Here is a 13,776-nt window from a genome sequence, read left to right as displayed (position 1 = left end):
ATCAGCCACCCACTTGGAAAATATCCTCCTCCCCTTGCATCCTGAGAGTCTCCTGCACCATTTCTTTCTCCTGCCCCGCATTTGAGAATCTCTGGTATGGGTGTGGGTTCAGTGGAGATGTGGTTTAATAAGCTATGGTGATAATTTAGTCAACAGGTGACGTGGATCTGAATCAGTGAAAGTTTAAAAAGGATGGATCTGTTGAAATTTTTACCATTCTCCTTAGTGACTCATACCCTTCTACCAGTCTACAGTAAGTTCTCAATGCTGTCCATAGGTTCAAGTGCAACTTGAAGTGAAACAAGGTGTAACAAAAGCAGGTCCTTGAATAACATTATTTTATTCAACTTGACCATAATTTCTTTTTCTCATTAATACTATATTGAAATGATCTTGGGGAAAAAATATTGACATTTGAGAACCTGCTGTATACTCCAAAGGCAAAGTAATACATTAGGGCCATATTCAGGCCTAGTAGTAGGTGAGCAGTGCTACACTCCAGCAAAAGGCTGGCTCATTACAAGTACCTTACTCACTGACTCTGTGTCTAACCAATTGGGCTGCTTTATTGAACAAGCATTAGGCTGTTTTAGTCCCCATTAGTGACAGTTAGTCCCCATAATGTATCAAAATGGGACATTAAGTTAGAAGAATTCAACTCCACAAAGGAAAGGATTTTAAGAAACTGAAAGCTCTTGATGATCAGGTTAGAGAGGGGGAAACTGCCTGGCTTCAACTTCTACTTCAAAATAGAACAGAGGAGAGAAAATCAGTAGTGCCTTTGTTTAGAGCAACTGTCAGCTTTGCATTGGGGACAGAGAATTAGTGTTCAAAGCAAAGCATTACCGCGAAATCAGATAAAATCCAACGTGACATGGGAGAATTGCAAAAGCCTCAGCTTTATCATTTATATACTTGTTCCTGATGTTATTGCAGAAATTAAATAAGACTATGTCGAGTTCTATTAACTAGCTCGGTCCTTCGAACACAGCGCTAGTTACAACAAGAGACTGTTATGATCAGAAAATCAAAGAGAAGGAAAGAAAGGTCAAATGCAAGACTATTGGGTTGTTCTAGTATTCTCTGATTAGCACCTTCTACCTACATGTCAAATATACTGCTCCGTGGCCTCTGGGATGCCATTTTCCTTGCAAGGTGAACAAGCTCTTCCCACAGAGAAGTAGAAAATAATGCCTATCTACGCCAAAACTAGATGACTACTCAGGCAGTCGTTTAACTAACTCCACCATGTACCCACTAAGTCAACATCTTAATACAATGCTGGTGTCTTTATTCAAGCTGGCAAAAAGCCACTTGAATAAGCTTTAACTCCCCACTTTGAAAATTCATAATTCCCCCGGCTATCTTATTATTAGTACTTTATTCACCATGAGCTACTGGATGAGCTGGAAATACTGGAGATTGGATACCTTTTATAATTATTGACTTTAGCTCTTTTTCTGTTGGCAGGAAATGGAAAAGGAAGATAGCAACTCAGTAATAAAATTAAAAGGATATAAAGATAAAAAATAAAATGGTGACGTGTTTTGACTGACGTGAGCCTGGGTTTGGGGCCACATTTAGGTGTCATAGTTGGTTTTTTGCTCATCTCCCATATTTTAGTCTCAGGAAATGGACAAGTCCTGACCCTCAGAACAACTAAATATTTTTCCTTCCTAAAGAGCGAGATGTCCTAGTGCTCTTTGTAAATGTGAAATAATTATTTCTATGTTCTAAATAATTATCTCATTTAAACACCTAGGAGATGATAGAGGGAACTTGGCAGGCACTTTCTTCAACAGTAAGGGGAACACTGTCGTTGAGGGACACCTTTCTGGCTGTACAGCTCCTGGTCCCACTTTCTCTATTAGCATTTATATCATCCTCATGCAGACAAGTATCACAGTATGGTAGTACAGAACCAATCTCAGGCTTGAAAACTGGTGTGTCCCAGTGGGACAATCTACTGCTGATTTAAAAGACCAACTGTTGGTCTGAATGTAAACCCAAGGGAAACAGGTTTCTGCTAACAGTGTAAGCTCCATTAATTCAAGGAGCAGTTGCCTCTGGTAGGGAGAAATCCACCGCTGCGATATTGCTTTAGATGACTCAGTGTTGTTTAGCCTCCAGGTTCCCAAAGTTTGGGTTGATAAAGCACCTGCATAGCCATATGCTCAGCTCCTACATGTTGATAGTTGAGTCAGTGTGTTCATTCATTTTATATATCATTTTAATTTTTATTTGAAAATAATTTCAGATTTACAAAAGAGTTGCAGAGATTATCCTAAAAAGTTAATTCCTATATAGCCTTTATCCAGATTTGCTAAATGTTAACATTACCTCATAGGTGTATGTGTGCATATACACACATTATTTTTCTGAAACAGTTGAGAGTAGTCACACAAAGAATGTTCCTCTACCCCCAAATACTTTACTAATTTTAATACAAACTATATTTTACTATATTATAGTAAAACTTATAAACATCAGAAAAGTATCATTGAGACACTATTTAACATGTAGTCATTCTTCGTTTTGTCAAGTGCTCCATTAATTCTTTTTAATTAATTTTTTCCATTCTTTAATGAAGGATTATTTGTACACAGTAAAATTCACTCTTTTTATTGTATAGTTCTACAAGATCTAGAAAATGCTTAAGAAGCCTCTAAATGGTCTAGGTTGAGGATGCCCCTAAGGAGTAGGTCATCATCTCTGAAGGTTGGGAACTCAGGATTCATTCCTCTAAGTTTTGTTTTCCTTTCCCCAGTTGTCAGGGGTCATCATCTTTGCCCTAAGGTGTCAGCATTGGCTGCTCTTCTCCCGGAAGCTTAAGGTTTTGTCCTATCTTGCAGCTTGTAGCTTCCAGCTTCATGCCTTTCCCTCAAGGGCTGCTGCTCCTTCCCCTGGTCTTCACCATGAGGGAAGCATTTGGACGCCTCCTTGTTCCCAGTCTTCCTCTGGAGCATCAGTGAGATCCCTGGAGAAAAGTCTGTGAGTGGCTGTAAATTCCCCTTGTGCCTGAAAGATCCGGGGAATTCTAGCCTCTCACATTAATCACTCAGCCTTTTGCAGTTTGGTTTTTGTTTGTTTGTTATGAAGTTTAGCTGAATATTTCCTACCAGCTTGTGTGACATCTGGTGTATCCAGCAGTTAAATGCACACTTGTGTCCTGTTTCTCCTTGGAGGAGCCTACATTTTCTTAAATTTTTAGTTAGTTGGTTGCCCTGTAACCATGCTCTCTAATGGATACCAAGAAAGTTGTGATTTCACAGACTAGTTAAGCATTTTTGGTTGTTGTTTTAAGAATCAAACCAACTTATTTTTAGTTTTCTTCATTACCAGTGAAGCCATATATTCATTTAATATTTTCTTGATCATCTATAAATTTGATTTTTTTGTCTTACTGCACTTTACTGGAAAGAAAAACTGCTGTTTCCTTATGTATCGGTAATAAAAAAAAATCTATTAAAATATTTAAGTGTCGTGTACTATCCCAGAAGCTAAGCAGTCATCTGAAAATGAAAACTTGGGGCCTCCCCAGTGGCGCAGCGGTTGAGCGCTGGGTTGCGAAGCTGCCTGCAGCCTCTGCAGCACCGGTTCGATCCCCAGCTGCTCCCTGGCCATGTGAGGAAGGTCCCACATGGCCTGCAGACCTCTCCTGCCGCCCGCTGCTCCCCTCAGCAGTGTACTTTGGTCCTTCTGCCTGCTCTGCTCCCCGCTCTTGCTCTGGTGAATTCTCTCACCCTCCCGCGCTTCTGACTGTACCCAGTGCTTGTATAAACAAATAAATAAATCTTAAAAAAAAAATGAAAATGAAAATTTTAGCAGGACAAATCCAAAAGTGAGATCTAGTGGTAAAGGAGCTGGGTCTGAATTTTGGATTTAATTATACCTTCGATAGACAGGTTCTTTCCTGCAGTTGCTTCTGACTGAAGCTGAAATCGTTGATTATCATTTTCCTGAGTTTTGTAAATCTGATTGGATACAAACATTCACCTCTGCCAAGCTAGACCACAGACTTACTTGTTAAAGGCTTTTAACCACGTTAGGAAATTATAGGAAGCCTTCAAGTATTTTGAAGGGAAACTGATGATTACAAGAAATTGCCTTCATTATAGGAAAATCCAGCTGCCTGGAATAACTACAGAGTTAACAATTACATATAAAATGTCTATATTAAAGTAATGCAAAATACATTTCTGAACAGGGAGCTGGAACTAACGTGATAATTGACTACTCTGAGCTTTTCCCTCAAGACATGACAATGAAGCCACAGTAACTCCAACTTTGCTAGGATACTGTGCCATATCGGGTCTGTACCTAGGCACACCTTTCTCTCCTTCCTATTTAGATAAGGCTGCAGATCAGTCTTAGTAAGACATATTTTTTGTAAGTATAATGAGGTTAATCTGTGTTATCCATACATCTCCATCTATTCCTCTCCATCTCATCTGTGTTATCAATGCAGTCTTTGGAAAGAGAGATTTTTCTCCTGTCCTTCTGCCAGTTTGGAATCTGAGTGTGAGTACACTATTTCAGACTTATTTAATTGGTGCCAATCCCTATGCAAGGTTTTATGGCTCCCAATACCACCAAGTTTCCTGGTCGGAAAAGACTATTCTCTCTTGACTGTAAACTCAATAAAGGAGACCTATGATCACTGCCTATTTCTTCTCACCAAGCAAATAACAAAGAGGCACTCCTTCTTTAGGAGTGAGTTTCCTCTAATAGGCCCAGGACATCCATGCATATAAACATCTGTAGTGGGCTCTCTCTGTTGTGGTGGTGTGCATGGTTCATGGGACACTAGGGTGAAAAAGACATCCTGTGTCTCTGCAATCTGACCACTGTAAGGAATTTCTCAGTCCTCTAGAGTTGAATTCAGGAGGCCATACTGTAACCGCTCTCTTGGCATCCATTTAAAAATAGATGGCAAAGCTGAAAAGAACTCAGAGTTCAACCTGTCAGTCTTCTGTGAAGGGTTAGGATCGAGTGCAAGAAGAACTAAGTATTTCCCTTCAGTAAGAGATTCCTCAGTTACATTCATTTCTTTTTGTTCTCTTTGGTCTAAGAGTTGTTTTAATGAAAGTGCTCCCTCCTAGGGATGAGAGCAAAGATGTGTGTGTGTTGCAAATATCTATAAAGATACATATTTGTAAGTATAAGAAACAGCCTATGGGGCCTCACTGGTGGTGCAGGGGTGAAGATGCAACCTATGAAGCAATCTGCAGCCACTGCAGCATGAGATCGATCCCCGGCCAGGGAGCAACCCACATGGTGCAGCAGACCTCTCCTGACTCGCCCGCTGCTCCCCTCAGCAGTGTATTTCAGTAGATCTGCCTGTTCTGTTCCCCACTCTGTCTCTGGTGAATCCTCTCTCCCCCCACACCTCTAGCGTGTACCCCAATTCTTGTATAAAAATAAATAAATCTTTAAAAAAAAAGAAACAGCCTAAATGTCCATCACTAGGACAATGAATAAACTATAGTCTATGTATTTGCCAGAATACTATACAGCAAAGAAAATTAACAAACTAGCACTATGTATATGTACACAGATAAATTTCAAATAATGTTGAGGTTTAAGACACAAATTAGATGTATCAGTGTATCATTTAAGTTTTAAATATTAAAATAATATTATGGATTGTTTTAAAATATATATGTAGTTAAAGTATAGAAATACGGATATGAGTGCTGCATATGAATTTTAGACAGCAGTTCCCACTATCTTTAGGGGAATGAGATTGTGGGAGTACATTGGAGTTTTCAATTGTATCTGAACAGTTTCATTTTTTAATATGGTGGTAAATAGGTGAGTGTCTTTTTCCATATAACTTTTGCATGTAAAAAAGATGATAAAAATCACCATCAATACCATAATTGAAGTAACAGCTATTTGTTATTTGTGACTTAGTCCACAGAAATTGGCCAAAGTGGGAGTATTTTTAACACAGAAACAGGAAATGCTATAACCTGCTCTCTCACTTTCACCTCAGGTTAAACTTTTACTAGCAAAGCATTGAATGCATGGCATATACTTCCCAGCCAAACTAGGTAATGCTGTAACGCAGCTGAGAAATAAGTATGTTTCTGCCCAAAGAATATTCTGACTTATCTTAGAAAATTAAAGGGACCAACACTTTATCTTATCATGTCTAGGGGGAACAAGGACCTCAAGGCTTTCCAGGGATAAAGGGTGTGATGGGCCGCGGTCTCCCAGGACAGAAGGTAAGTACAGCAGGACCTTAGAGAAATGCTTAGGCTTAGGATAGCAACAGCTAACTGCAACTTTGGAAGCTCATATGCTTTCTCTTTCTCTCTCTCTCTCCTTCTTCCTCTTCCTCTTCTTGCAAATCTCAGAGAAAAAAATTCCACTTGAAAGTTAATTGTTGGGCAATAGCTGACAATGAGTAAATCCTTACAACATGCTATGTAGAAGATATCTGATACACTCCGGTGTAAAGTTACCTGACAGTTGAACTTCCTGTAGGCAGTGAGCTGAACTCATGGTTTCTCAAGGTCTCTTCATCTTGAGATCTCCCATTCAGCATCAATGGTTTGTGTTATCTGAGGAATGTCAGTTAAATGTCCCCAGTTTTTCCACTCACTGTATATTTATATCAACAAGAACCACAGGACTTCAAAAGATACCAGTTGCAGGTAAACCCACTTTTAAGAGTTTTTCTTATTTGACTTTAATATTCACATTTTCAATTTATTTTCCTACTATATTATGAAGGGAGAGCATGGAGAACGAGGTGGTGTAGGGAAGAAAGGTGATAAAGGGGACATCGGAGAGCCTGGATCTCCTGGAGAACAGGCAAGAAATGATTTGTGAAGTCTTACTGTAATTTAATAAATTAACTGGTTCCAACCTATAGTGACTGTTACTCTTCTCCCACTAAGTAGGGATTACAAGGACCAAAAGGAGACCTGGGACTTACAGTGAGTATCAACACTGAGGGTAATTGAGGGGTTTGTGCTGGTAAAATTACTGCATTTATGTTTCAGCTTTAGAAGTCGGAATTCTTCTGATGCAAAATTCTAGTTGCTGTTTGAATGATAACACTGCTGTGTTACGAGGCCAGTGCTGACTTAGATACATGAGGTAACTGAATCAGAATGTGAGGGAGAAATAAATCCAGGCAGCCCTTATCTGACCTCTTGGTGGAGATGTGTTAATATTCCTCTCTGATACTGGTAACAAGGAGGTGTTTAAATAAGTTTAAACACCTGTTTAAATTTATTATTATTTTAAAAACCTGTTTAAAATAAGCCAAATGACTTTTTTATATTATGTGATCCTTTGCATTTCAGAATGAAGGCTCTTTTTCCTGAATTAGTTCCTCTAGGACATGCTCTGAGGACAATTTCTTCCACAAACTGTGGGAAGCACGTACAAACTTTTCTCTATTTTTTCCACACTACTGCAAACCAAAACACATGACCCTTTAAATTTCCTTAGGGTGGGAAATTTGTAGAACATATATAATGAAGCCTCATTCTTCATTTCTGATTTGAAGATACTACACCTTCTGGAACGGAAGAGACACATGGAACTTTATTTTTCCTTGTTTTGATATTTTGCTGGGTCATGGTTGGGAATGCTGATCTTATATACTGTGCTGGGCAAATCCAGGTGTGAAGCAGGTGAAAGTTCAGGTGGTAAAGGTGAGATCTGACAGCCAGATGTGTGACACAAATGACTATGTGTTTTAAGACCCATCTGCCTTTTTCTCTTTGTTCTGCACCACGTTAGACCTCTACAGATCCCTACAATGACTGATAAAACTATGCACACAGCAATTCCTCCCCAAAGTAATGGGAGAGAGTTTATGTAAAATGACCAGAGGGGGCACGTTCCCGCATTGGCATTTTGCAGCAGGGACCTTTCTTTGGTGGAGACTGTATGAAACCAGCAGAAGGCTCCCTGAGGAGCCAGAGGTGAGCTGGGAGGCTCGCCCAAGCCAGGCCCCTTCTGGCCTGCAGTCCCAGCCCAGAGGGGAGCGGCACCCACCACTGGGGCAGACTGGGTGCACAGAGCAGCGCGTCCCCGGCACCGGCATTTTGCTGCAGGGACCTTTCTTTGGTGGAGACTGTGTGAGACCAGCAAAAGTCTCCCAGAGGAGCCAGAGGTGAGCTGGGAAATTCGCCCAAGATGCCGGCCAGTATCAGCAACACAGTGTCCCAAGGAATATGGCAAATTAGAAAACAGGCAGTAGGGAGTAGAAAAACCACATGCAATCCAGCAACTCCTCAGGAAAAAAGCACACCACAGAAAGAAAACCACCTACCAGATTGCAACGAGAGTAACCTAGAAGAACTTCTGAGCCTTCCACAAAGAGAACTTAAAATTGCCATGATTAAAAAACTGACAGAAGTCATAAAGAAAAAGAATGATAAGGGAAAAATAATTAATGAACAGAAGAATGAAACTGAATCCCTAAAGAGGGAAGTAAAAGAAATGCAGGAGATCAAAGAATTAATGGAGGCGCTAAAGAACTCTGGGAAAAGCAATGAAAACAGAATAGATGAAATGGAAGAATGAATAAGTACTCTTGAAGACACAGAAATAAAAAGAACTAAAACAGAAAAGGAAGGAGAAATACGAAGGAAAAAGACCAAAGAAAGACTTCGGGAACTATCTGACTCCAAGAGGAAAGGAAATATAAGAGTTATAGGAATCCCAGAAGGAGAGGAGAGAGATGTAGGAACAGAGAAAATATTCAAGGAAATAATTGAAGAGAACTTCCCAAACGTGAAGAAGGAGCTGAAAATTGATATACAAGAAGCAAGAAGAACACCAATCTTCCATGACAAAAGGAAAAATACAGCAAGACACATAATAGTAAAGCTCCCAAGAATCCAGGACAAGGAAAAAATAATGAAGCTGACAAGAGGGAAGAAACAGATAATATTCAAAGGAAAACCAATCAGACTGACATCAGTCTGACATCAGACTGACATCTCCAAAGAAACACTACGGGCAAGGAGAGAGTGGAGGGACACAGTCAACAGACTCCAAGAAAACAGATGCCAACCAAGAATACTCTATCCTGCAAAGCTCTCCTTCCTCTATGAAGAAAGAATAAGGACCTTCCCAGACAAACAGAAACTCTGGAATTTTATTACGACTAAACCCCCACTCCAAAAAATACTACAAGGACTCCTAAAGCCAGAACCTCAGAGGGACGAATAACAACAAAAGAAGGCCAAAAAAAAAAGTTATTAAAAGAATATATAAATAAAATCAAAGCAAAGACAAACACAATGGCAAATACAGATGCTAACATATCAATACTAACTCTAAATGTAAAGGGACTAAACTCGTCAATAAAAAGACTCAGAGTCGCAGGCTGGATTAAGAAACAAAACCCAACCTTTTGCTGTCTCCAGGAAACAGATTTAGCTGCAGAAGATAACAATAAACTCAAAGTAAAAAGATGGAAAACAATCCTACAAGCAAATGGACCAAAAAAGAAGGCAGGAACAGCTATACTCATATCAGATAAAACAGATTTCAAACTCAAAAAGATAAAAAGAGACCCCAATGGTCACTACATTATGATCAAGGTGACAATACTTCAAGAAGAAATAACACTTACTAACATATATTCACCAAATGAAGGAGCACCAAAATGTATCAGACAACTATTGTCCTCTCTGAAAACAGACATCAGAGAAAACACATATGTAGTGGGAGACTTCAACACACCACTATCAACAATGGATAGATCAATGAGACATAAAATAAGTAAAGAAACCAAAGCTCTAAATAAGGCTCAAGAGATCTTGGGCTTAACAGACATCTATAGAACACTAAACCCAAAAAAAAATCTGAGTACACATTTTTCTCAAGCGCACATGGATCATTCTCCAGGATCGATCACACAATGGGGCACAAGACAAACATCAACAGATACACCAAGATTGAAATCATACCAACCATCTTTTCTGACCATGAAAGCATCAAACTAGAAATAAACCATAAAAAGAAGGCAAGGTACTCTCCTACCTCATGGAGATTGAAACCCACACTACTGGAAGTCTACTGGACTAATGAGGAAATCAAAGAATAAATTAAAAAATTCTTTGAATTGAATGACAAGGACACCAATTTCCTAAATGTATGGGATGCAGCAAAAGCAGTAATAAGAGGAAAACATATAGCAACAGAGGCTCACATCAAGAAACAAAAAAGAACTCAAAGAAACAACCTAATCTCGAAGCTCAAAGATCTAGAAAAAGTACAACAACAACAACAAAAAAAAACCCAAAACCAGTAGAAGAAAAGAAATAATAAAAACCAAAGCAGAAATAAATGAAATCAAAATTAAAAAAACAATCCAAAAGATCAATGAAACCAAGAGCTTGTTCTTCAGAAAAATAAATAAAATAGACACACCCCTAGCCAGGCTCACAAAGGAAAAAAGGGAGAAAGCACAAATAAACAGGATAATAAATGAAAGAGGAGAAATCACAACGGACACAGCAGAAATCAAAAGAATAATCAGTAACTACTGTGAACAGTTATATGGAAACAAGTTCAACAATCTAGAGGAGATGGACAAATTCCTACAACTCTACAATCACCCAAAGCTAGATAAAGAAGAAATACAACACCTAAACAGACCAATTACAAGTAGTGAAATTGAAATGGTAATCAAAAACCTCCCCAAAAACAAAAGCCCAGGACCTGATGGATTTACAAATGAATTCTACCAAACATTCAGAGATGAATTAGTGCCTATCCTTCACAAACTCTTCCAAAAAATTGAGAAGGAAGGAATAATACCAAACACGTTCTATGAAGCCAACATTACACTAATACCAAAACCTAACAAGGACAACACAAAAAAAAACTACAGGCCAATCTCCCTAATGAACACTGATGCAAAAATCCTCAATAAAATTTTAGCTATCAGAATCCAACAGTGTATCCATAAGATAATTCACCACGACCAAGTAGGATTCATTCCAGGGACACAAGGATGGTTCAACATCAGAAAATCAATCAAAGTTATCCAACACATCAACAAAAAGAAATATAAAAACCATATGATAATATCAATAGATGCTGAGAAAGCTTTCGACAAAGTGCAACACCCATTCATGATAAAAGACCTTGAAATTCTTGGGATACAAGGAACATATCTCAACATCATAAAGGCCATATACGACAAGCCAACAGCCAGTATCATTCTCAATGGTGAAAAGCTGAAAGCAATTCCATTAAGATCTGGAACAAGACAAGGATGTCCACTCTCACCACTGCTTTTCAATATAATACTGGAAGTCCTAGCCAGAGCAATAAGACAAGAGAAAGACAAACAAGGAATCCAAATAGGAAAAGAAGAAGTTAAACTATCACTATTTGCAGATGATACGATAATCTACATAGAGAACCCCAAAAACTCCATAGAAAAACTAATTCAACTCATCAATCAGTTCAGCAAAATGGCAGGATACAAAATCAACATGCAAAAGTCAGTAGCCTTCCTATACATAAACAATAAATCTGAAGAAGAAGAAATAAAAAAAAATCCCTTTTATTATTGAAACAAAAAAAATCAAATACTTGGGATTAAATCTAACAAAAGAGGTAAAGGACCTATACAAAGAAAACTATAAAACACTGTCAAAAGAAATAGAAGATACAAAGAAGTGGAAAGACATCCCCTGCTCATGGATTGGAAGAATAAACATTATTAAAATGGCCATCCTACCAAAAGCAATATACAGATTCAATGCTATTCCAATAAAAATTTCAATGTTATTCTTCAAAGAAATAAAAAAATTATTGATGAAATTCATATGGAATCACCAAAAACCCCAAATAGCCAAAACTCTCCTGAAAAAAAAAGAAGGGAATGGATGCATCACACTCCCAGATTTCAAACTATACTACAAAGCCATAATCATCAAAACTACATGGTATTGGAACAAGAACAGACACACAGACCAATGGAATCGAATAGAAAATCCAGAAATAAACCCACAGATTTATGGTCAACTAATACTTGACAAAGGAGCAAACAATATGCACTGGAGCAAAGAAAGTTTGTTCAATAAATGGTGCTAGGAAAACTAGGTCGCTACATGCAAAAGAATGAAGCTTGACCACTACCTCACACCATACACAAAAACCAACTCTAAATGGATTAAAGAACTAGACATAAGACCTGAAACCATAAAATACACAGAAGGAAATATAGGCGAAACACTACGAGATATGCACATCAAAGACATCTTTACAGACACATCACCCAAAGTAGTGATAGTGAAGGCTAAGATCAGCAGCTGGGAGTACATCAAATTAAAGAGCTTCTGCACAGCAAAAGAGACAATAACAAAAAGTAAGAGAAACCCCATCGACTGGGAGAACATTTTTGCACACAACACTAATGATAAAGGACTGATCACAAAAATCTGCAAAGAGCTGATGAGACTCAACAACAACAATGAAAATAATCCTGTCAAAAATGCGCAGAAGAGCTAAAAAGAAACTTCTCTGAAGAGGAAATGCAAATGGTCTACAGGCATATGAAAAAATGTTCAACATCACCTGGAATCAGGGAAATGCAAATCAAAACTACCATGGGATACCATCTTACACCAGTGAGAATGGCACATATTAAAAAAACTAGCAACAACAAATGTTGGCGAGGTTGTGGAGAAAAAGGAACTCTCCTGCACTGTTGGTGGGAGTGCAAACTGGTCCAGCCAGTATTGAGAGCTGTGTGGAGATTTCTTGACCTACTAAAGATAGAGCTTCCATATGATCCAGCAATTCCACTCCTAGGTATTTACCCAAAGGACACAGAAACATCAACTCCAAAGAGCACCTGCACCCCTATGTTTATAGCTTTGGAAACAACCCAAATGGCCAAAAATAGATGACTGGATCAAGAAGATGTGGTACATATACACCATGGAATATTACTCAGCATTCCAAAAAGATAAACACATGCAATTTGCAGCAACATGGATGGCACTGGAAGGAATCATGCTCAGCGAAATAAACCAGAAGAAAAAGAAAAATACCGGATGGTCTCACTCATAGCAGGAATCTAGAAAACTTAAATAAGGGACCAGGAAAATGAATAACTATAAGAAAGTGAAAATCAAAATCAACAAACAACTATGAACCAGAGACACTCTATGGGGGGTGGGGAGTGGGGAGGGGAGGGATTGGGGTCAAAATAAGGGGGTTGCAATTGTATGGGGAATATAAAAATAAAATTTAAAAAAAAAACGACCAGAGGGATGGTCTGCAAAGGCTTATAGTCCCCATCCAACGTGGGGAGCAGGACAGCCTTCCTTAACCCATTCATTTGTTCATTCACCTCAGCAACATTCACTGGGTGTTTGCTCTGGGTCAGGCTCTGTGATAGGCACTGGGAGAAGAGTAGAGATAAGTCTCTGGACTTATTCCTTAATTAAATCTTATAACCTACTTTGTTACTTAAATGAAAAATATCTCTTGACTCAGGAGCTCACAGCCCAGTGGAGTGAAAGGCAAACAAAGTATATCCCTCTACAGTTTGATAAATGCTATCATAGAAGTGGATGTGGGGGTCCAGAGCAGAAAAAATAATGTGTGGTATGGTTTGGGGACAAGATGGACTTTTTATTAAATAGGTTTTTAACCAAGAGACCAAGAGCTAAAAAATAGAGATGTCATTCTGCTCACTTTGGCTATTAAGAGTCTAGAAAAAGGGACTCATGGGAAGGGAGGGGTGAAAGTAAAGAGAATTTGCATGAAATGAGAATC

At 38.6% G+C, this 13,776-nt stretch overlaps 1 protein-coding gene across 1 annotated transcript in view; it reads left to right on the top strand.

Annotated features, from left to right (window-relative positions):
* COL28A1 (collagen type XXVIII alpha 1 chain) overlaps window positions 1–13,776 on the top strand; it is a gene marked incomplete at both ends in the record, with an annotated part of 147,014 nt that overhangs the window by 111,803 nt on the left and 21,435 nt on the right. The window contains 3 exons of the mRNA XM_084230583.1: window positions 6,162–6,230; window positions 6,742–6,822; window positions 6,912–6,947. Of these exons, the coding sequence (XP_084086709.1) occupies window positions 6,162–6,230; window positions 6,742–6,822; window positions 6,912–6,947 (186 nt within the window). The remainder of the gene's footprint in view (window positions 1–6,161; window positions 6,231–6,741; window positions 6,823–6,911; window positions 6,948–13,776) is intronic.

The sequence above is a fragment of the Talpa europaea genome (assembly GCF_964194135.1).
Source record: "Talpa europaea genome assembly, chromosome: 3".
Classification (NCBI taxonomy): Eukaryota; Metazoa; Chordata; class Mammalia; order Eulipotyphla; family Talpidae; genus Talpa; species Talpa europaea.
This window is presented reverse-complemented; position numbering and strand designations above follow the sequence as displayed.